This window comes from Hibiscus syriacus, unplaced genomic scaffold, assembly GCF_006381635.1.
Source record: "Hibiscus syriacus cultivar Baekdansim isolate YM2019G1 unplaced genomic scaffold, ASM638163v2 tig00111105_pilon, whole genome shotgun sequence".
NCBI lineage: Eukaryota > Viridiplantae > Streptophyta > Magnoliopsida > Malvales > Malvaceae > Hibiscus > Hibiscus syriacus.
Window position 1 is genome coordinate 5,187,865 of NW_024062987.1, and position 23,808 is coordinate 5,211,672.

The following is a 23,808-nucleotide window of genomic DNA, read 5'->3' on the forward strand; positions in this document are numbered from 1 at the left end:
AACAAATACGGGGAGGAGGAGATAAGAGTGGGGAGGCTTCGACTTCAAGGGTATGGGGCATTCTGGTTCAGGGAAAAGGGGACGGTGGGCCGCCGGCTTGTTACGTGTTGAAGACTAGTAAAGTGGGTTCCGGGTTCGGGTTAAACTGCACCCATTTTTGCTTGGCGAAGGTTTCGAGTTTCAGTGAAACTGCTTTCTCTCAGCTCAAGAATTGTTGGCTGGTGCAGTGAAATTGAAGAACTAAACAAGAGGAAGGTTGTGGGAGACATCCATAACTACAATCTGAAAATAATAATTCATGTACATATAGGAATTAAGAATTCATAATTGTCCATACTTTACCGATCAAATATAGTAGCTTTTTACAAGTATGAAAATGGATGTCCAAGTCCCAGATGTGTTCTTTAATGCTTTGAATATGATTTCGCTGAACTGAAAATCAAGTTCCATTAATTTTGGCCAACAACAGTTGCACTGCATTCATATTTGTTAAATACAAAGATGTGCCGACTGAGTGGCGGATATAAAAAATATATATAAAGTATTAACTTTAATAAAATAAATATATGACGTAAAGAAATTCAGATTTTAGAACATACACAAATAAAATTTTAAAATAAACACCTTTAATAAAATAAATAATTAATAAAAATAAATTCGATTTCCAGAACAAAAATTTCAGAACTTACACAAATAAAATTTTAAAATAAACAACTTTAATAAAATAAACAACTAATAAAAACAAATTTAATTTCGAGAACGCACGTGCTGACTCACATATACATATATTTTACACGGAACACAGAGCCGGCTTTTGGCAGGAGCCCCTGAGCTACTGCTCAGTGCCTCTGTTTTTCTTATTATTATAATCATTTTAATTAGGGCCCTTGTTTTTTCATATTTGTAATTAGGGCTTCTAATTTGTTAAATCTTATATTTTACATTTATAATTGAGATTCTAATTTTTTTCAATCTCACTTTTTATCTTTATGATTGAAGTCTCTAATTTTTTCCAATTCCATTTTTTACCTTTATAGTTGAGGCATTTTAGTCATACTTTTTAAATTTATAGTTGAGGCCCCTATTTTTTTTAATCTTACCTTTTATCTTTATAATTGAGACTCTTAAATTTTTTCAATCTCACTTTCTACCTTTATAATTAAGGTCCCTAATTTTTAAATTTTATAAAATTCTCAATTTTATCCCTTTCTTCATCTATCTCGTCAATTCATTTAATTTTGAATTAAATTTAATCATATTTGTCTCTTTCTCACAAACCTCATTTTCCAATTTATCAAAATCTTTAACTCTTTTACTATCTCTAGTCTCAATCTAACAATAAAATAATGTCATTCTTTATTTTATATTTATTATTCAAAATCAAGCTCCATATCATAATTCATACCCACATTCGATTTTTTAATTCTTTTAGTTTCTATTTAATGTGTTTTCTTAACAAAATAATGAAAATAATGTTCGACAAAATTTAATTATTTTTCTATAATATTAAATTAATTATTCAAAGTAATCAAATATATTTCTATTCTATAAAGATCTAATTTTGAGTTTTTACTCAAGGCTCCGAAAATGTTATAGACTGCTATGATGTAACAAAATGGTTATGTACGTCGGTTCAACATCTTTTCATGCATTCCATGGAACACTATAACAATGGCACAGAAAAGTATTTTGAGTTGGGTTAAATTTTGAACCAGCCGTGGAACAAAGTATCACTCACTTGCCCTCAATCATTCTATAAATTGCAGGTCTACAACCAGTTTGGTCCCATCTTGCCAGAAATTGGTTTTGAGGAAGTGTTATCTGCAACTTTGGCAAGTGAGCGATACTGCAACTTAACACACACTGCATTGTCCAATGTCTTCACCCCATACCTGAAAATGCAGATTGTAATTAGCAACAATGATTGTCTTTCTGGGTGCGATCATACCAGCACTAATGCACCGGATTATCTTTCTACTTCGCCTTTAAACCTACTTTACCTAAACTCTCAGTTATGCCAACAATTAATAATCACATTCAAATTGATAGACTCAGTCTAGATTTTGCAACCATTAAGATAGTGAGAACGAAAGACTCCGGCAAGAAAAAGGATGATCGGATTTTCAATAAGGAACAGGTAATGTGGAATCTTATACCGACAACATGTCAACATGGAAGAGGAAAGAAGGCGGTTACTAACCATCCGTTCAAGCATTGTGTAGTTATAACAGCCTCTCGTCCTACGAAACGTGGTGGCGTCCTCTTGTTCCCCTGTATCAGTCTATCTCCAGTCACTAAATTCAACTATTTAAAACAAGAGTTACCAGAAAAAAAAAATACATGGGATCTCACTAGATATACCTTAATGATAACCCGATCTGCCACAGCAAATGGAGACTGAACACCTCTATACCTAGAAGGATCCATGATATGTGGATCACCATAGTTACTCTTATCCTAAACGGAATACACGAGTTAAAACAGTGTTGGGGATAATAAATGCAGAAGTGGGAACCCTGACTATGAGTTGCCAAGTACAAAGCAAGATAAAAACAAAGCACCAAAAAAATATATAAAGAATGCAAAGAGAATCTTGGAAGATAGTTCTTTAGAAAGCAACACCAAAAGGAGGTATGAAAATGGTAAACCTGGTCAAATCTCTCTTTCCTCCTTTTAGGTGTGCGGTAGAACTGTAACTCTTCTTCTCGAATAAATGCCAGCACGGCCGCTCGGAGAGCTGCTAATGAACATCAGCACAAAGAAAACAAATAAATATGTCCATACATAGAAAAAAGAGCATGCATAGCACAGGCCATAGGAAGTTTTTGCATTATCAACATTGTAGACACCCGTTTTTGCCCGGGTTTTTTATCGTTATTTTATTATTATTATTATTATTATTATTTATTATTATATTATTAATATTACATTTTACATATTTTGCAGGCCAAAGCCCAATACAACAAGGCCCAACAAGACCCGGTTCAGGCCCAATACTCAAACCAGGCCTGGATTTGGCCCAAGTAATTAGGGTTTCAAAACCCTAAATCATCCAGCCGCCGCCAGCAACAACACATGGACAGCCGCGCCGCCGTCACTGTTCCGGCCCGTCTCGCTCCACTCCGATGGTCCAGCCGCCGTTCCCGCGCCACCATCGTCATCTACAGTAAACCACAGCAACCCCATCAGTCCCAAATCAACCCAAATCAGAAAAAATATATATATATATCCAAACCCTAAAATATAAAATGCCTAAATCCCGGTAAATCGGGAAATTGGTCACCCTAAATCAACAACCCATAATTTCCCCTATTCCTAGACATCATCATCTCAACAGAATCCAACAAGCAAAAAGGAAGGATAAAGGACCAAAGAGAAGAAGGAGAGGGGGGGGTATTCGGGGAACCAAAAAAAACAAAAGGGGAGAGCATTCGAAATTTAAAAAAACAGAGGAAAGGAAAAGGGAGAGGATCGAAAGGTTACCTTTCAAGCAGTCATAGCCGGGGTCTTCACCGAGCCAAGGTCACCGAGGTTTGAAGGTAACCACTGGTTTTTAGGTCTAGAGTGAGGGGCTTGGGTTTTGGGTGATTTAAGTTTGGGGTTTTAATTTGAGGGTCTTTAGGGGTCGATTTGCTCCCCATGGCCACCGTTACGGTGGCCGGGGAGCCTCTGTTTTCTTGTTACGGCGAGGAAGCAAGAGGAAACAGGAAGAACAGTTTGGGAGGGAGAGAGTTCTCTCCTCTTTGGTTTTGGGGCACGGCTGAGAATGAGAAAGGTAAGGGTTTCGAAACCCTTATTTTGGGTTATAATTGAACCAAAACGACGCCGTTTTAAGGGGTCAGGGTATGCGTGTTTCAGCATCAAAGGGGTAAATAGCCTATTTGGTCCTCGCATCTTTGTAAACTTACGCGTGTTTCTTCAAGGTTTGGGGGGGTAAATCATAGTTTAGGTCCCTCCTGGTTTGCAACATCTCATTTTAGCCATGAATGAAACTTTGTGAATTTTTATTTCGGGCATCTACTTTTAGTTGTTTTTATTTAAGTCCTGATTTCTTATATGTTATCATTTTTGTGTATATTCGAATTTGAACATTAAATTTATAAATATTTTATATTAGTCACTGTTTATTATTTGATTTAATTACTGTTCGGCCCTCTATGTTTCTGTTGATATTTTAATTTGGCCTTAATATTTATGCATGTTACATTTTGGTCACTCTTACAGTTTATATATTTTGTATTTTTGTATACCATGTTCATATAGTTTGTATTTTGGTCACTAGATCTTCTGTTGCTAATATTTTTATAAATTTGTACATTGTATTCTGCAGTTATATATATATCTTATTTTAGTCCCATTATTAAAGGTAATATTATTATGGTCATACTTGACTTTGGTCCCAATGTTTGTAATAGTTTCATTTTAGTCACCAATCTTGTGTTTTGTGTATTTTCTTTGATGTTCAAATTTGGCTACAGAATTTATGAATTTTTGTTTTGGTCACTGTTGGTTATTTTGTGTTAAATATGGAATGTAGCATGTATGTTTACTTTTATGTCATTTTAATCCTTTATCATCATTTTTGGGTTATTTCCATTTCAATATTTGTATTATTTAACATTTGCTACTTGGGTTCTGATTTGTTTGTAATTATTGTTGTAGTCCCTAAGTTTCTATTTGTTTCAGTTTAGTCCTAAATTCATGATTATGCTATTTTATTCCTTTAACTTTCTGTTTTACTATTTTAGCCATGTAAGTTCATGTTTTGTCATTTTAGTCCCCGAAATTATCCTATGTGTTTTATTTGATTTATATTTATATTTGGATTTGTAATTTCATCTTAGTTTTTACTTTAGTCCTTTATGTATGAATATTTTATATAATGTAGTTATTTGTGAACATATATATTATTGGTTCTAGTTATCGTACATGTTTTATTTTATTTTTTAATCGTGCTCATTTCCTTGGTTTTATTTATTTGTTAATATTATTAGAATACTTTCAAGAACATGTATGCGTAGAATGAGCGTGGAAAGTACCACTTGATCGAAGTGGTGTGATCTGGTACGGCATTTTAACGACATAGAAACTTGAAATAAGTCGAGTATATTTTGCTAATAAATTTGTTCAAACGATGCAATGTGTGTTATTTTAAATGACAATTTACTTTATTTTATGTGAATGTAAATTTCAAAAATTTTAATTTGTATTCAATTCACGTTTTTAGTTAATCAATTTATTCGTATGTAAACATTGTTTTTAATTATATTCGATTTGTATTTTTAACATAATCAATGATAGAATATTCTTTTACGAATGAGAAATAGTTCGAGTTAGTTGTCCCGATGGAGGATTGCTAATTTCAAGATTTCCTTTCGAGTTAAAGAATTTTCTCTATTAAATAATTCGAAGCAAATTAATTAATGTTCGATAAATGGATCATAAATTAACTTTATATTCGATTTGTAATTTCCACCATTATGACAATGTGTAAGCGACACAGTACCAATTTTGGGCGTTGTGGGGGTGTTTACCCTTCCCCGCACGTAATCGACTCCCGAATCCATTTAAATGAATCTTTGGTAACGCAGACCGAATCTTGTCTTAAAAAATGATTTTTCTTAAAATTGTTTTAAAAGACGTTTTTAGGTATTCGACCTACCTAACCCAAAGGTTGATGGCGACTCTTTTTAATTTTATTCAAATCAATGCAAAATCACCCATTTTTCCAAATTAAAGTCATAATTGTTTTTAAAAATAATATTTAATTGTTCCACCTAAAAATGGTTATGACAGCTTGGCGACTCCGCTGGGGACTTTTTTTAGAGAGTCAAGCTGTAGGTCGCTTACACATTGTCGTCTTAGTGGAAATTATAAGTTTGAGTACATAGTTAACTTATGATCCGTTTATTGAAATTTTTAATTGCTTCGTTTTTGTCATACTAACATTTTATTTTTGGCTTTCAGCTTTATCAAGATTTTATCATTTTTTTCCTTGTTTTGTTTTCCTTTTGGGTCGAAGGTAGGTACGTTCCTCCTCACACACATCACGTGCATTCACATAACATGAGCTCTAGACACGAGCTTCGATCCAAGTTAGTCGGGGTGAATGCTTTACTCTCGTAAGAATTTATTCTTCGTATGAGTTTTAGCAAATAACCCATGGGATACATACCTTATACCTTCGTAGGAATTTATTCCTCGTATGGGTATAAGGCAGTGAATCCCCTCGAATTGAACTCGGTCCGTTTGAAACCTGTAATGGGTAAGGATTGAGGGTCTGGCAGCCCAAGGGGGCACCGACATCAAGGACAATTCGAGTCCCTTTTTTCCGTTAGAGTCGAAACCAAGCATATAGTGAACCGTCGAACGACCACCCTAGGTATAGTTATATCGAATCTCTGTCCGTCAGTAGGTGCCCAAACTAGGTGTACACAAAGGAGGAGTGTTTCTAAACCCTTATCTTTTGTTTTAATTTCGTAGAATTTGTTTTCTTTTTGAATAAAAGCATGCGAACTAGATACCATGCGGTTAGGACCAATTTTTTGAAATTATTCATTTTGGGTAGATAACATGTCCGGGTAGGATTGTTATCTATTGAAAGCATGCTCGGGTAGATATCATGATGGGTAGGTGTTATATTCATCTTTTAATAACACTTTTATCTATATCGATTGTGTTACCTGTACTAACTAATTTCTTTTATTTTCTTTGTGTGCACTAACTTATTTATTTTCTGTTGTTTTTGTTTTTTCATTCTTCTTTACATTGCATCATCATAACATAATGCGAAAATGTTGATCAGCAAGGGGATATTCGAGAGAAAATTTTCACAAGAAGAGATAAAAGTTTTCAACCAAGCAGTCGCGTACACAGACATGCACCGAAGGCTAAAAAGAAATGCACAGAGTACGAGAAGGAGACTTGCTCAAGACGATCGTGCAACGTTCGAGAATAAAATGATGAGCCACTGATCCGATGAGTGATCCAGCAGTCGATTTTTATCTACGATCATTTCATCGCTATTTATCAAGGAGCGACACACTGACTTCCGCACCACTGGGGTATTAACAGAGTTAGGTTACAGAATGTTTTAGGGGCATCAGTTCCAAATACAAAGATCCGAGACAAAGCAGTGAGCTCGAAGATCGTGCAACATTTAAGACTGAAGACTGGGGATTAATTCAGCAGTAGATTATTATTTATGATCGTTCCGACGTTATTCATCGAAGAGTGATGCACTGACTTCAGCATCGCCGAGGTATTAACGGAGTCAGATTACAGAGCGCTTGAGGGGCATCATTATTGAGGATGAAGATTCGATATGAAGCAGTGATCCATTCCAGGCTCACCATCTAAGCGAAGTCAAGTCTGTAAAGGGGACTGTCTTGTAATGTGAAAACTTTTGTCTCTGGTGAAAATTTGTTCTAAAATATTCGTCGTTGGGATCAATATTTTTGCATCTGCATTTTCATCATTACATTTTGCACAACATTCATTTAAGCATTGTTACATGCATTAATCATACCTTGCGGGAAACTTTAAGGAAACACTTCTAACTGTGCAACTGCATTCACACAGTATTGAGAATGGATGCAAAATTTGAGCAACTGAAGAAAGAGCTAGAAGAGAGTTTACAAAAGATGCAAGCTGAGTGGGAGGTTAAAATGGAGCAGATGCAAAAGACCACCGTGGATCGTATCTTGCAAAACCAAAAGGACATAGTTGGCCAAATGGTAGCAAAAATGGCTGAGCTTAACCAAGGAAAAGGCAGAGAGAAAATTTCCTTGACCCGTGAAACAGTTGAATGTGTGAAGGCACAGGCTAATTCACAACCACTTATCTCGTCCAACAGGATTCCTAGTCACCAAGCGACGAGAAGAGCCAAGAACGAGATCCCAGAGAATTTGAAACAGTGGTGCAGAGAGACATTTCAGGGAATGAGAGGACAAACCTCTCACAACGGGATGGATGCAACAGAACTAGTACTAGTTCCCGACTTGGTGCTCCCGCCCAAATTCAAGATGCCCGAGTTTGAAAAGTACAGGGGAACCAGTTGCCCCAATGCCCACCTCACGATGTTTATTCGAAGAATGACTGGATATACTAACAATGATCAGATGTTGATCCACTGCTTTCAAGACAGTTTGATTGGACCCGCTTCAAGGTGGTACCACCAACTGAGTCGTTCTCAAGTCCGCTCCTGGAGGGATTTGGCTAGTGCTTTTCTGGGCCAATACAAGCACATGATTGATATGGCCCCCGATCGAACAATGCTTCAGAATATGGGGATGAAGAATTATGAGAGTTTTCGACAGTACGCACAACGATGGAGGGATATTGCATCTCAAGTACATCCACCAATGATTGAAAGAGAGTTCATCACTCTATTCATAGATACATTACAGTCTCCTTATATCGACTACATGATAGGGGTTGCCACTAAGAGTTTCTCTGACATTGTCATGTGTGGAGAAATGATTGAAAGAGCTATTAATAATGGCCAGATATGTGGTACTAGCCATGCTGACATTGAGGAAAGAGCTGAGGTCAGTCTAGTGGATTTAACTAATATGGGGACCGTGTCTCATAATGTTTTTCGTAAAAAGACATGCATCAATCCAATTCCGATGACATATGAGGAATTGCTCCCAGCTCTAATTGAGAACAACCTGGTGATTCCAGTTCAATCCAAACCAAGAACTGACCCATATCCTGAAGGCCATGATATTAATGCCATATGCAGCTATCATATTGGGATCTCAGGGCATACCACTGAGAATTGTAGGGCATTAAAGTGCAAGGTCCAAGATCTGATCGATTCAAGGACATTAACGTTCAATGTGTAATGGGGCATTCTGATCGGAAGTCGGTCGGGGCATCCATCAGGAGATTTTGTTGCATTCTCATGCATGACATCTTGTTTGAGTTTGTTTTTCTTTTGTTCTTCTCATGTTTAAATTTTTGTAAGTCACTTGATGTTCGAACATTGTAAATAAAATACTTCCTTTTGAAAAAATGACAATGAGCAAATTTTAATCTTGAATTCTTTGAATATCATTTTAATTAAAAGCATTTTAATAATTGAGGTTGTAAATCTTTGACAAATGACAAGATTGAACCCTGCAAAACAATGACCCCTTGATCCTAATCCAGAGGTACACCAGAATACATACCATTTTCTTGCAGGGACCGAGCTAGTTTTCTGTTCACATAAAGAGTCAATCAAAGGGTTTGGCATTCAGGTATGTGTTAGGAGCGGATAAAATGGGGCAACTAGCACATGAGATTGCAAAACTAATTGGTTATTATTTCTGTTTATGACGTTCAATGATGATCATAATCTTCTCAGATGGAATGGTCAAGTAGATGAATCTAGTTTAGGTCAGTTGCTTGGGAATTGAACTCTAACGATGAGATTTTCTGACCTTCAACAAACACCGAGACTATAACAGGTTGTCCTCAGCGAGCTTAAGAAATGGAATCCGTAAACAAACAAACAAAAACATATATATATGTATACAATAAGGCTGAGCTATTCCGCTAAAGCAATTGGTAATAGAGGAAACTCGAAAGCCCTGGCTTTATGAATAGAGTACATTCAAACCATGACATTGATCGGGTATTTGGCAATCCGGTGTATGCTCCACTGTGGTTGTCAAGTCGAAGACTTTGTGACGACATGAATCCTTCAGCTAGCCTGATAAAGGCAATTATAAAATATATGTACAATAAAGCTGAATTCAGCTAGCCAAACAATGGCAAATTAAATCAAATTTACTAAATAAGGAGTTTCGGTGAATATGGACTAAGGGAGTTGAGGAACGCCTGTTATAGTCGACTTCACGAGCACTCAGAATTCTCATTTTTAGACCGATATTTCTGCACTACCTTGACTAGGTAAGTCTACGAAACTTGAACAAATTGAAGATTTCAGAGAACTGAAACAAAAGTGTTCTAAAGAGTTTAGCAAGTGACTATGCTAGTGGTGTCATTTTGTTCGCCTTCGATTAAAATGCCAAATCAAGAAAAAGGGGTATGTCATTACCTTCATGAGGACCAATGGATGGAACACACCTTAGAATTTAGGTAGCCAACCTCTAAACCCACATGTCGATCTTGATATTTGTCAAAGATTTGTAACTATCAATGATTAAAAGAGCATTTGATTCTTTTGATATCCAATGAATTCATGTTTTATGATTGGCTTCAATTGTGAAACTTAGAAGGAGGCAATATTTTTCAAAATTTTGAAAATTCAAGAAGAAGAAAAACATTTTCAAACAAGATAATCTCTCTGGTGGAAATATCTTGGAATTCAACAAATAATATCTATCTGAAGCTCAAGATCGAAGCTGGGGCAAAAGAAGCTAAATTTTAGGGCAAAATTGGATGGAATAAACAAATGGTCTCAGGTCAAGGTTTGTAAGAGTACACATTGGTGGAAATACGGACAAGTTGAATCAATGATAGAGTGAAGACTGCTCTCGCGATCATTCTCCTTTTAGATCGAGAAAAGTATACACATACATACATACATACACATACATACATACATACACATACATACATGATACATAAAATTTGTATCAAACATTTATCATCATGTGTATTAAAGACATTTTTCTCCTCACTTGAGGACAAAAAAAAATCAAATAAATTTCATATTGACATCTATCATAACATCCAAGATAGTTAGTCAAAAGTGCATCATTCTGATCTTTTCAGGAAATAAGAGCTCGGAAATAACCAGATGTTTTCAACCTGAAAGAACAATGCAATCCACATATTTGGCTTCCTGAAGTCAACAATCAGATCTTCTGAAGACGTTTCCTCAACATGCAGGAATCAATAGACAAACTTTGAGCTATTGAGATTATTTTCTTTAAAAAAAAAACAAAGTGTCGTCTCACTAGAGATAGTTTTCTTAAAAACAAATTTTATTTGGTCTCGCTTGAGACAACTTTCTCTTTAAAACAAATTATGTCTCGCTTGAGACATTTTCCATAAATTTTGAGAATTTTAAAACAAATTGCGTCTCGCTTGAGACATTTTTCCTTTGAGATACAAATTTTGAATTTGATTCACTTAAAACAAAATTAATCTCACCTTAGATTGTTGTTTCTTTCAAAACAAATTTCGTCTCGCTTGAGACCTTTTCCCTTTGAGATCCAAATTTCGAATTTGTTTCACATTAAACAAAGTTGATCTCACTTTGAGATCGTTTTCTCAAAAACAAACTTTGTCTCGCTTGAGACAATTTCTCTAAAAACAAATTTTGTCTCATTTGAGACTATATCTTAAAGCAAATTTCGTCTCGCTTGAGACATCATTTTCTCTCATAATACAAATTTCAAGGTTGTTGTACTTAAAGCAAAATTAATATCACTTGAGATTTTCAAAGCTGATTTGTCTCGCACGAGACAGTTTCCCCTTTTAACAAATCCTGAAATTGTTTCATTTGAAACAAAATAAACACTTTTGAAAACACCTTTGAGATTATTTCCAAAATCGACAATATTTGAATCTTTTAAAACGATTTTTGTCTCTCTTGAGACAGTTTCTCTTGAAAAAAATCTTTGAGTTTGTTCCTTTTGAATAAAAATCTTGGAGTTTGTTCCTTTTGAATAAATATCTTTGAGTTGTCTCTTTTGAAAAAAATCTTTGAGTCTATTTATTTTGAAACAAAGTTTTGTCTCTCTTGAGACGATTTCGTGAAAAATCTCTGAGTCTGAAACAAAGTTTTGTCTCTCTTGAGACAATTTTTTTGAAACAAAAATCTTTGAGTTTGTTTCTTTTGAAACAAAATTTTGTCTCTCTTAAGATAATTTCTTTTGAAAAAAATCTTTGAATCTGTTTCTCTTAAAATGAATTTTGTATTTCTTGAGACAGTTTCTCTTGAAGTAAATCTTTGAATATGTTCATTTTGAAAATCTTTGAGTTTGTTTCTCTTAACAAAATCATCTTTGAGTCTATTTCTTTAAAAACAAATGTTGTCTCTCTTGAGACAGTTTCTAATTAAAAACTAACTTTTGAGATTGTTTCATTTGAAACAAATTTGGTCTTACTTAAGATGTAATCCATCTTTGAATCTGTTTCTTTTGAAACAAAATTTTATCTCTTAAAGACAATTTCTTTTGAAAAAAAAATCTTTGAGTTTGTTTCCTTTGAAAAAAAAAAAAAAAAAAAAAATTTTCGAGACAACTTCTTTTAAAACTACCCACCTTGGAGATTGTTTTTATTAAAACAAATTTTGACTCCCTTGAGGCAGTTTCTCTAGAAATACAAAATCTTTGAGTTTGTTTCACTTAAAATAAAACCATTTTTGAGTCGTTTCACTTGAAACATTTTCTCTTGAAACATTTTCTCTTAAAACAAGATCATCTTTGAGTTTGTTTCTCTGGAAACAATGTTTTATACCTTAAAACAATTTCTTTTGAAGAAAAATCTTTGAGTCTATTTCTCTGGAAACAAAATTTTGTCTCACTAAGATACCATTTTCTGAAAAACAAAGTTTTGTCTCTTATGACAATGTCTTTTCAAAAAAAAAAAAAAAAAAAAAAAATCATTGAATCTCTTTCTTTGGAAACAAAATTTTATGTCTCTCGAGACAGTTTCTTTGAAAAAAATCTTTGAGTTTGTTTCTTTGTAAACAAAAATTACCATCTTTGAATCTGTTTCCCTTGAAACAAAATAAACATCTTTGAGAACGTTTCCCTTAAAAACAAATTTTGTCTCATTTGAGACAATTCCCTTTAAATGCTATCTTTGAGATCGTTTCTCTTGAAACGAATTTTGTCTCCCTTGAGATAATTTTTATCAAAATTCAATTTTTGAGTTTGTTTCTACTGAAACACATCTTTGAGTTGGTCTCCCTTGAAACCATTATTCCTAAGATGGCCAGTAGTCCTCATCACATAGGAACCGTGTCATCCCCAGACCAGATCTCCTCATCACGTAGGAGTCGTGTCAACCATGGATAACCAGCCGTCCTCATCACGTAGGAACCGTGTTATCACCTTTAGATGGCCAGAACTCTTCATCACGTATGAGCCGTGCCATTCCCCAGACCAGATCTCCTCATCACGTAGGAGCCGTGTCAACCATAGATAACCAGCCGTCCTCATCACGTAGGAACCGTGTTATCACTTTTAGACGACCAGAACTCTTCATCATGTATGAGCAGTGTCGTCCCCAACAACCAATATTATCCAATTTCTATGTATAAATGGAAGAGAACCAGACAAAAACGTGTTGTCTTATCATCTTTGCCCTATTCTTGTTAACACAAGAATGTGCAAAGAGGGGCAGCTGTAGACACCCGTTTTTGCCCGGGTTTTTTATCGTTATTTATTATTATTATTATTATTATTTATTATATATTATTAATATTACATTTTACATATTTGCAGGCCAAAGCCCAATACAACAAGGCCCAACAAGACCCGGTTCAGGCCCAATACTCAAACCAGGCCTGGATTTGGCCCAAGTAATTAGGGTTTCAAAACCCTAAATCATCCAGCCGCCGCCAGCAACAACACATGGACAGCCGCGCCGCCGTCACTGTTCCGGCCCGTCTCGCTCCACTCCGATGGTCCAGCCGCCGTTCCCGCGCCACCATCGTCATCTACAGTAAACCACAGCAACCCCATCAGTCCCAAATCAACCCAAATCAGAAAAAATATATATATATCCAAACCCTAAAATATAAAATGCCTAAATCCCGGTAAATCGGGAAATTGGTCACCCTAAATCAACAACCCATAATTTCCCCTATTCCTAGACATCATCATCTCAACAGAATCCAACAAGCAAAAAGGAAGGATAAAGGACCAAAGAGAAGAAGGAGAGGGGGGGGTATTCGGGGAACCAAAAAAAACAAAAGGGGAGAGCATTCGAAATTTAAAAAAACAGAGGAAAGGAAAAGGGAGAGGATCGAAAGGTTACCTTTCAAGCAGTCATAGCCGGGGTCTTCACCGAGCCAAGGTCACCGAGGTTTGAAGGTAACCACTGGTTTTTAGGTCTAGAGTGAGGGGCTTGGGTTTTGGGTGATTTAAGTTTGGGGTTTTAATTTGAGGGTCTTTAGGGGTCGATTTGCTCCCCATGGCCACCGTTACGGTGGCCGGGGAGCCTCTGTTTTCTTGTTACGGCGAGGAAGCAAGAGGAAACAGGAAGAACAGTTTGGGAGGGAGAGAGTTCTCTCCTCTTTGGTTTTGGGGCACGGCTGAGAATGAGAAAGGTAAGGGTTTCGAAACCCTTATTTTGGGTTATAATTGAACCAAAACGACGCCGTTTTAAGGGGTCAGGGTATGCGTGTTTCAGCATCAAAGGGGTAAATAGCCTATTTGGTCCTCGCATCTTTGTAAACTTACGCGTGTTTCTTCAAGGTTTGGGGGGGTAAATCATAGTTTAGGTCCCTCCTGGTTTGCAACATCTCATTTTAGCCATGAATGAAACTTTGTGAATTTTTATTTCGGGCATCTACTTTTAGTTGTTTTTATTTAAGTCCTGATTTCTTATATGTTATCATTTTTGTGTATATTCGAATTTGAACATTAAATTTATAAATATTTTATATTAGTCACTGTTTATTATTTGATTTAATTACTGTTCGGCCCTCTATGTTTCTGTTGATATTTTAATTTGGCCTTAATATTTATGCATGTTACATTTTGGTCACTCTTACAGTTTATATTTGTATTTTTGTATACCATGTTCATATAGTTTGTATTTTGGTCACTAGATCTTCTGTTGCTAATATTTTTATAAATTTGTACATTGTATTCTGCAGTTATATATATATCTTATTTTAGTCCCATTATTAAAGGTAATATTATTATGGTCATACTTGACTTTGGTCCCAATGTTTGTAATAGTTTCATTTTAGTCACCAATCTTGTGTTTTGTGTATTTTCTTTGATGTTCAAATTTGGCTACAGAATTTATGAATTTTTGTTTTGGTCACTGTTGGTTATTTTGTGTTAAATATGGAATGTAGCATGTATGTTTACTTTTATGTCATTTTAATCCTTTATCATCATTTTTGGGTTATTTCCATTTCAATATTTGTATTATTTAACATTTGCTACTTGGGTTCTGATTTGTTTGTAATTATTGTTGTAGTCCCTAAGTTTCTATTTGTTTCAGTTTAGTCCTAAATTCATGATTATGCTATTTTATTCCTTTAACTTTCTGTTTTACTATTTTAGCCATGTAAGTTCATGTTTTGTCATTTTAGTCCCCGAAATTATCCTATGTGTTTATTTGATTTATATTTATATTTGGATTTGTAATTTCATCTTAGTTTACTTTAGTCCTTTATGTATGAATATTTATATAATGTAGTTATTTGTGAACATATATATTATTGGTTCTAGTTATCGTACATGTTTTATTTATTTTTTAATCGTGCTCATTTCCTTGGTTTTATTTATTTGTTAATATTATTAGAATACTTTCAAGAACATGTATGCGTAGAATGAGCGTGGAAAGTACCACTTGATCGAAGTGGTGTGATCTGGTACGGCATTTTAACGACATAGAAACTTGAAATAAGTCGAGTATATTTTGCTAATAAATTTGTTCAAACGATGCAATGTGTGTTATTTTAAATGACAATTTACTTTATTTATGTGAATGTAAATTTCAAAATTTTTAATTTGTATTCAATTCACGTTTTTAGTTAATCAATTTATTCGTATGTAAACATTGTTTTTAATTATATTCGATTTGTATTTTTAACATAATCAATGATAGAATATTCTTTTACGAATGAGAAATAGTTCGAGTTAGTTGTCCCGATGGAGGATTGCTAATTTCAAGATTTCCTTTCGAGTTAAAGAATTTTCTCTATTAAATAATTCGAAGCAAATTAATTAATGTTCGATAAATGGATCATAAATTAACTTTATATTCGATTTGTAATTTCCACCATTATGACAATGTGTAAGCGACACAGTACCAATTTTGGGCGTTGTGGGGGTGTTTACCCTTCCCCGCACGTAATCGACTCCCGAATCCATTTAAATGAATCTTTGGTAACGCAGACCGAATCTTGTCTTAAAAAATGATTTTTCTTAAAATTGTTTTAAAAGACGTTTTTAGGTATTCGACCTACCTAACCCAAAGGTTGATGGCGACTCTTTTTAATTTTATTCAAATCAATGCAAAATCACCCATTTTTCCAAATTAAAGTCATAATTGTTTTTAAAAATAATATTTAATTGTTCCACCTAAAAATGGTTATGACAAACATGTTTGCCCCTTCATCCAAATTATATCAAATACCATTAACATCTATAGAGAGAATCACTGTGCAACCAGGAATCCTAGGTTTTATTGAGAGAAGTTTTCATCTAAAGTAAGACAGTATAAAAGAGAGATCACAAAACTATAATTGAGATTCAACATCACAGGAGAGAAATATTTTACTTTGTAACAGAAGAATATTACTTACAAAGATTTGGGGCCGCTGATGCCTCCGAAACTGACTGCGAACAAGTGTAGCAAACTTTCTGATAATGCATTAATAATATCACAGTTAATATACTGTAACAACAATTGTTAACAAATGACTGGGTGTAGACTGACTAGGCAGTTAACAGCAACTGCTAGTTAAATAAGCTGGCAAGCAAGATTTAGGTTAAATTGCTTTGAACAAATTATCACGTACTCGTATGGCAGACTAACAAATTATAGTGGAAGTAAACTAGCAATTAAAGAACAAAAAAATGGAAAATTTAGAAGTTAGAAGTTAGAACTATGCCTATTATCTATAATGCACCTAGGATACAATACTTTAACCATGGCCTGAACCGAAATTGAAATTTCACGGTTATGTTGGAATGTTGCAGAAAACGTTTCAAGAAGAAACAAGCAAGTTCTTTATTTTCTTGATTGGATTACACGCATACCTCACAACATACAACACTGCTATTTATATATAACAATACAACAACTACCTAACTAACAACCTCATAACAGCTTAGCTTCTAGATTGACTTCTAGAACTTCTCTATGCATGGGCTGCATGTACATGCATGGCACTACACACACACTCTTCATTCACGTGAGCTGTATCATCATTCTCTCAACATTTTCCCTGCTTCTTTCCTTCTTCAGCAAATAAACAGACATTCACTTTGTCACGAAAACTAGCAAAGGTAGTTTTTGTTAAGGGTTTAGTCAAACCGTCAGCAACTTGATGAGTTGCTGGAACATAGCTCACACATAGTTGATTTGCAGCTTTTCCCTAACAAAGTACACATCTAAGTCTACATGTTTGGATTGTGAATGATATATTAGATTAGCACTTAATGCAATTGCACTGGTGTTATCATACCATATTATTGGTTGTTTGCTCTGATACCATGTTGGAATGTTGAAGAAAACGTTTCAAGAAGAAACAAGCAAGTTCTTTATTTTCTTGATTGGATTACACGCATACTCACAACATACAACACTGCTGTTTATATACAACAATACAAAAACAACCTAACTAACTAATAATCTCATACCAATTTAACTTCTAGAACTTCTCTATACATGGGCTGCATGTACATGCATGACACTACACACACTCTCTTCATTCATGTGAGTTACATCATCATTCTCTCAACATATTTGTAAACGTGAGTTGCATCATCATTCTCTCAACGTATTAGTGAGAATGTAAAAACTTCTACCCAAATGGTAATGTGAGGCAACTATATTGCCTGTGAAAAGAAACTAATTCACAGATTGGGAACATAACTTAATAAAAATATATGGGAGCATAGAGCATATAGAAAATTGCTTATATTGGAATTAAACTGATCATTTCCAGTGATTTAAACTCTAAAACTGACCAATAAAAAAAATCTTTGAAGCATGTCACAACTTCACCAAGTGATAACCATCATGTTTAAAGATCAAATATTATAAATAAATTCATCAATAACTCGCCATTCTAAGAACATGTTGTATTCCAACAGCACCAAAGGAATATCCACAAGGTAATATCATCGCATCATCCATGAGAGCTCCTCTGAAAATTTTTAAAAAAATAAATGGGGGAAAACATCACTCCAACATTTCCTTTTCCCTTCTTTCTGTAAGTAAAAATTTGTTCATAGGTAAGGATTGAACATCAATGCACCACTAAAAGAAAAATACAAAGACAAATGGAAGCCGTAAAAAACTATAAAACAATTTCAGATAAAAGAGAGCATATTTCTCCATAGTCCTACTAGTTTCCTATACATGCATTACTCTCTGTAGTAACCAATATTACTAATATCAACTTCCATGCAGCTCGAAATCCAAGGCAACAACAGATATTGGTAGAATTTGAATATTGGTTAATACATATAAAGATGTTAAACCAAATAATCACTAACCAACTAAATATATCTCATCAAATCCAACAACAAAGTAAGCAATCAAACCATATACCAACCATTCTTTCAACAGTTATAGTTACTTACGTTACAGGGTCGGATAAAATGGCACACAAGGGATCACCATACTCGCTTAAAAATGAAACATCTTTCCTCCAGGTAAACCCTCATCCACCACCACCAGTGTCTTCCGCAACATCCTTCTGCCCGCTAGCACCAGAAATAGAAGCTGACCCTTCTCCACCATGCGAATACTGTGTGAAATAAATATCCCCATCTGGATATGCAATTGTCACCGAATTTCGAAAACTATCACACTTTCTCAACCTTTGCCCCACATCTTTTTCTGCATCCTTCACTACCAGTTCTCTGCAACTCCCTTCCACTTCCCAATTATTGAAAATATATCAACAAAGTAAAATTATGTCAATTCTTTTAACTGTCACGTCATCATTTTCGTCAATGGTTAGTGACTTAATTAAAAAAAAAAATAATTATGTAGTGTAATTGATAAAATTGAAAGATTGGTGACAAAAGTAAAAGTATTAAATAATTAAGTGGCCAACTGTATAGTTTACCCTAAAAATAATAAGCAAATTGTGATCACTTCATTCTGATAGTGGAATGCCATTGGGTTCGTGGGTCTTCGATAACATATCCCAATTTGCTATATGTTACAAATATTTTGTTTCGGTCCTTGGGATAATATTGCAATTACACTGTAGATGTTTTATTGTTTACCAATTAAACCCCTCTAAAATTTAATTCCAACGCCTTATTAAATTGTCAACAACCTTTTAATCAGTAAATTTGTTAATATAAATCATAAATAGATAGTAACTTTTATAATTGTTTTTGACATTGTAACTTTTAGAACAAGAGTAATTTGAAAATTTTAGAATAAGAAGGGGAAATAATTCAATTCTTAGTCTCTTATTTTATTATTGTAAAAGTCTCAGCAACAGGGCCCAAGACATTCAACAATTTGGAAAACATTTAAAACACAATCTCAAATGCATAATCTTAACTGATACCACACTATTTGTATCTTTGTTATTAAGAACCAAATTAAGCAGCAGTGCATCAATTAATTAACCCTTCTGCAGTTCTTCCTGATTTCTCCCCTTGATCCAGTGAGGGGACTAATGTCTCCCATCCTGATCATGGCAGCAACAAAATCAGAGCTGAATGATCCCGGGTTTTTGCTGTAACCCCGGACGATTGAATCGGTGGAGCCACGGCCGTTGAACAACTGTTGATCGGAGTGTAGTAGACCTCTCTGGTTGACCAGGTTCTTGAAGTAGTTGTTGTCGAAATATGTGGGAGTCTGGATATCGAGCGGTGCCAAGTTGTTGTCGCCTGAGCCTGTTGCTCTCGGACAGGTTCTCTGCCTTGTTTGAGCGAAGGAGCGGTCAATGTTACTCTCGTTGTATATGCGTGCCCTGAATGATGTGCACCTTGCTTGTCCAATTGTGTGGCCCCCTAAATTATAACAACATTTACCATAAAGTACCAATACGAACAGATTTCGATAAAATTCAAGACAAGACGAGTAGAGAGGACAAACCGGATAAAGCGACTAAGTCCCTGGTGGAAAGTCCGAGAGCATTGAACCGAGAGATGAGTCGATTCAAGTTCGAAGTCGGAGGAGGAATGCCGTTATTAGCAGCAGCCCGGCTTGTAGTCTTTGCATCTCTCCTTCCGAGTTTCAGGTCCCAGTTGGGGCCTCCGAGCTGACAACAAAACAAAATGGATGTTCTGTTCAATTACTTGATTAAGAAGAAACCTTGAACGAATAAGAAACGGTTGAACGAAACGTTAGGAGTTTTACGATTTTAACAGAGTCTCTGGCAGTAATAGCCAAGATATCAGCACATGAAACTACACCGGGGCAAACTTTCTCAACCGCCGACTTGATGTCGTCTACCACATCGAATCCTCGGGCCGAGTTCCGATTCGGGACGGCATTTTTCTCTCCCGTGAAGGAAGATGTGTCATCCAGTAGCACCGATCCATCACATCCCTATAAAAGTCAAAGTTATTAGATATAACAGAAGTCAACTTGGTCCCTTCTTATTTTAACTTCTTTTGGACATGAGTCAAACAGTGATGCCATGTTCCCCAAGAAAAATATTACTAAAAAATCGTAACTTGAAGAAGAAAATATTACATTGACAAAGCAGTCATGGAAGAACAAGCGAAGCAGAGAAGCACCCATTCGGGCCTCTTTCATGATAGCCGAGTGAACGGTTGATTTCACAGTTGAAAACAACTCGGGACATGTTTTTGCGTAAAAATTGGTCGAAAGTTGAGCATCTGTGCTTCCTTGAAAACACACAAGGACAAGACACAGAGTCAGAGAAAAATAACATGAACCAGCAGGCGCCATTGAAATTACGTAGAGAACACGACACTGAAACTATGTTTTGGCTTGAAGACAGAACTGTGGGGAAACCATTGCTTTATATAGAGAACTTAATGACGTTCTCGAAAGGCTAATTCACACTCCGGGGCAGGTTGCCTAACACGTAGACAATTTCAACCAATGTGCATGGCGGTTTTTTTTATTTTACTTTTGGTCGGAAACGAATAATTTAAGTTTATAACAACATTATTTGACAGATTCTTTAATGAGTAAATATATGATACTTATCAAATTACAACGCGTTTTTTGTCTGTAAAGATATGTTCTTTCAAGGACTTACTTGGTGAGGTGTTGGACATCAATTTGTAAAGAAGAGCAGTGCTGTCGGTAGCAATTTTGTCAATGCCATGGCCCAAACAATATCTTTATTATATCTTTATTAAGTCTTTATGATTTGGTGATGACTTCAGATTTATGATTAACTAAGATATTGCAAATTTGGACTACTTATCGTCTGTATTATAATATACAGAGCAGGTGATAGTTATTAGGGGTCATTGGAGACTATCGTTTTTTGAAAATTTTAAATTATCGTATATTTTATATATATTTTTATTAATAATCTATTTTTATTATTTAAAATTTTCTAAATTTACTCCTTAAAATATTATAAGTTTATCTCTAACATAATATCATAAGTACGTCCCTGTATAGAATTTATTATATAGTTCAATTATTTAGTTCATTAAGAGTGTATTTTTATTAGGGAACACTTGGTTAAAGAACAAGTCTTGGCTAATGAACTTTTTTACTAAATAACAAGTCTTGGAGTAGATGAAAACTTTGTTAAGGAACAAGTCTTGATAAATATTTTTCATACGCATGCACTGAAAATGGTAAATTTTATTTACGAAATTAAAATAAATAATCCGTATCAATATGGTTTGATGATGTGATGTAATTTGTTGTGAGTGGATTGTGGCACAAGCTTTTCTAGATAGGATAATGCCCGCAGATGGAGGTTATTTACCAGTGAATGTCAAACAGATATGTTAGAAATAGGGGTCTAAATGAACCGAGTTTGAACGAATAAAGTTATGTCCATGCTCGTTTATTTATTTTTGAAGGTGTTCAGTTCGTGTTCGTTTAAATCTTCAATATCGTGTTCATGTTCATTTATTCATTTTTAAAGGTGTTTTTATTCATTTATTTATTGTTCATGAACGTGTTCGTTTATATATTCATCAACATGTTCGCTTAGTGTTCGCGAACAAGTTTGTTTATATGTTCATGAACATGTTCGTTTAGCGTTCATTTAGTGTTAGTTTAACGTTGTTTTAGTATTTGTTTATCATTTGTTTATATATTCCATTTTTAATTTCATTTGAAAGCTAAAAAATGATAAAATTACATCACTGGTGCTTAAACTCTTTAAAATTCATAGTTTAAAATATAACTTTTATTTTTGTGTTCTATTTAATCATTATCTTCACCATTATTTAAAGCGTAAAAAATAAAAGGAAAAGGAGATTCGGGTAAACGAATCTGTTCATGAACATAAATTAACGAGTTGATAAACGAGCTTGTTCGTGAACATAAACAAACTGAACACACCTTTATTCGTGTTCGTTAATTTATTAAATGAACATAAATTTTTAGTTCATATTCGATAAACAGTTCGTCAAACGCTATCTTCATTTACCCCTAGTTAGAAATTTTGTCAAAAAAGCATAACAGGTTCGGTTACCTGAATGTCCGCCCGTTTATGGGTAACGTGGAATTTGATCTTGTATTCCACAATGCACATGACCTGAATGTCAAAAAGCATACCTAATATCAATAAGTGCAGAGGAGACAACTTAGGTTTTAGCATTAAAGACAATGTTGTTGAGAGACACTGACCAAACTACACTTATAATGGGGTGGTTATTCCCTCGAGTATTTTTTTAGTTAAATTGTAATTTTCAGTTTTTATTAATTTTAAAATCAAATAAAATATTTTTTTGAAAAAAAAATTAGAATACAAAATGGCTTTAAAAACACAACTCTCCAAAAATAATTCTTTTATAAAAATATTGTTTTTAGAATTTTTTATTTGCATCTAAAAAAACTATCCATTTATTACATTTTTTACCCTTCTAATATAATTGTATGCGAATTTACTTAATAAAACAAAATTTATTATATTTTCGCTTTTTGCCGTAAGCCAGAATCGATATTTTTAAAAGAATAACCTTCATTAAAAATAATTTAATCCAAGTTAAAAACAATATCTTTTAGATCAATGATGAATTTCACCCACCAAATGAATATGGTGGAATTTTAATATGATATGAAAGTGACATCGTCAGATAGCTAATAATGTTTTAATGAAATTAAATAAATACAAATGAAAATGACGGCATTCAAACTTGGTCAAATCGGTGTTTAAATTTTAACAACCACAATCCATAAACTCTGACTTGTAGCTTAACAAAACAATACAAGAATGGATCTGTTTAGAAGTTGGATTTAAGATTAAATGCAGATGTATAATTACACATTTAATTAGAGATGAACTAATCATAATATTAAGCCGTGTTAAGAACACTTAATAACATCGTGTACATTGGATTTGTTGTTCTTGATAGTATTCATGAGAACAGATCCAAATTAAGACTCGATTCAGATTTGTTTTAATGCAACGTTGAATTTCTTTCGGAAAGCAATAATGTATTAATAGGCATGGCGAAAGAGCTTGACTTTTTTATCCAAAAAAGTTGGTGAAAAGAGGACGAGTTCTGAAACTTTTGCCACCTCAAACCAAAATCATTTAAAGAAGATACGACGGACTTCGAAATTTTAAGCAGAACATGGCATGGGGAAAGTTGAAGAAGATCAAAAGATAATTCTATTACAAGTTTCAATTATACAATCAACATAATAAAGCTTTAGATTAGAATATAAATTCTTTTATATATTTGAATCAAACCCAATTATACAATACACTAATCATACTATTTCAGACTACCTTTTGCTTTTTTTTTTTTTTTGTGGAGAAATGGATGATGTTTTGTTTTTCAGCTT

At 34.3% G+C, this 23,808-nt stretch overlaps 2 protein-coding genes across 2 annotated transcripts; both read right to left on the reverse strand.

The window, feature by feature from the left end:
- Positions 1 to 1,688: 1,688 nt before the first annotated feature.
- LOC120153903 (U-box domain-containing protein 62-like) lies at positions 1,689 to 18,809 on the reverse strand. Its single transcript, XM_039165766.1, has 7 exons — positions 18,465 to 18,809; positions 17,944 to 18,025; positions 16,457 to 16,514; positions 2,649 to 2,737; positions 2,362 to 2,457; positions 2,201 to 2,281; positions 1,689 to 1,892 (listed from the first exon to the last, which is right to left on the reverse strand). The coding sequence occupies exons 2-7, from the start codon at positions 18,013 to 18,015 to the stop codon at positions 1,854 to 1,856; spliced, it is 435 nt and encodes a 144-aa protein (XP_039021697.1). The 5' UTR covers positions 18,016 to 18,025; positions 18,465 to 18,809; the 3' UTR covers positions 1,689 to 1,853.
- A 482-nt stretch (positions 18,810 to 19,291) lies between these two features.
- LOC120153727 (peroxidase P7-like) lies at positions 19,292 to 20,793 on the reverse strand. The gene is made up of 4 exons (XM_039165627.1): positions 20,548 to 20,793; positions 20,209 to 20,400; positions 19,945 to 20,110; positions 19,292 to 19,859 (listed from the first exon to the last, which is right to left on the reverse strand). The coding sequence occupies exons 1-4, from the start codon at positions 20,764 to 20,766 to the stop codon at positions 19,465 to 19,467; spliced, it is 972 nt and encodes a 323-aa protein (XP_039021558.1). The 5' UTR covers positions 20,767 to 20,793; the 3' UTR covers positions 19,292 to 19,464.
- Positions 20,794 to 23,808: the final 3,015 nt, after the last annotated feature.

Coding starts and splice junctions, on each gene's coding strand:
- LOC120153903 (XM_039165766.1), bottom strand. CDS start 18,015: ATGGATGATGCGATGATATTACCTTGTGGATATTCCTTTGGTGCTGTT. Junction 2,458..2,648: donor GGAAAGAGAGATTTGACCAG/GTTTACCATTTT, acceptor TATTCCGTTTAG/GATAAGAGTAACTATGGTGA. Junction 2,282..2,361: donor CAGATCGGGTTATCATTAAG/GTATATCTAGTG, acceptor GACTGGAGATAG/ACTGATACAGGGGAACAAGA.
- LOC120153727 (XM_039165627.1), bottom strand. CDS start 20,766: ATGGCGCCTGCTGGTTCATGTTATTTTTCTCTGACTCTGTGTCTTGTC. Junction 20,401..20,547: donor TCCATGACTGCTTTGTCAAT/GTAATATTTTCT, acceptor TGACTTTTATAG/GGATGTGATGGATCGGTGCT. Junction 19,860..19,944: donor GGACTTAGTCGCTTTATCCG/GTTTGTCCTCTC, acceptor GTTATAATTTAG/GGGGCCACACAATTGGACAA.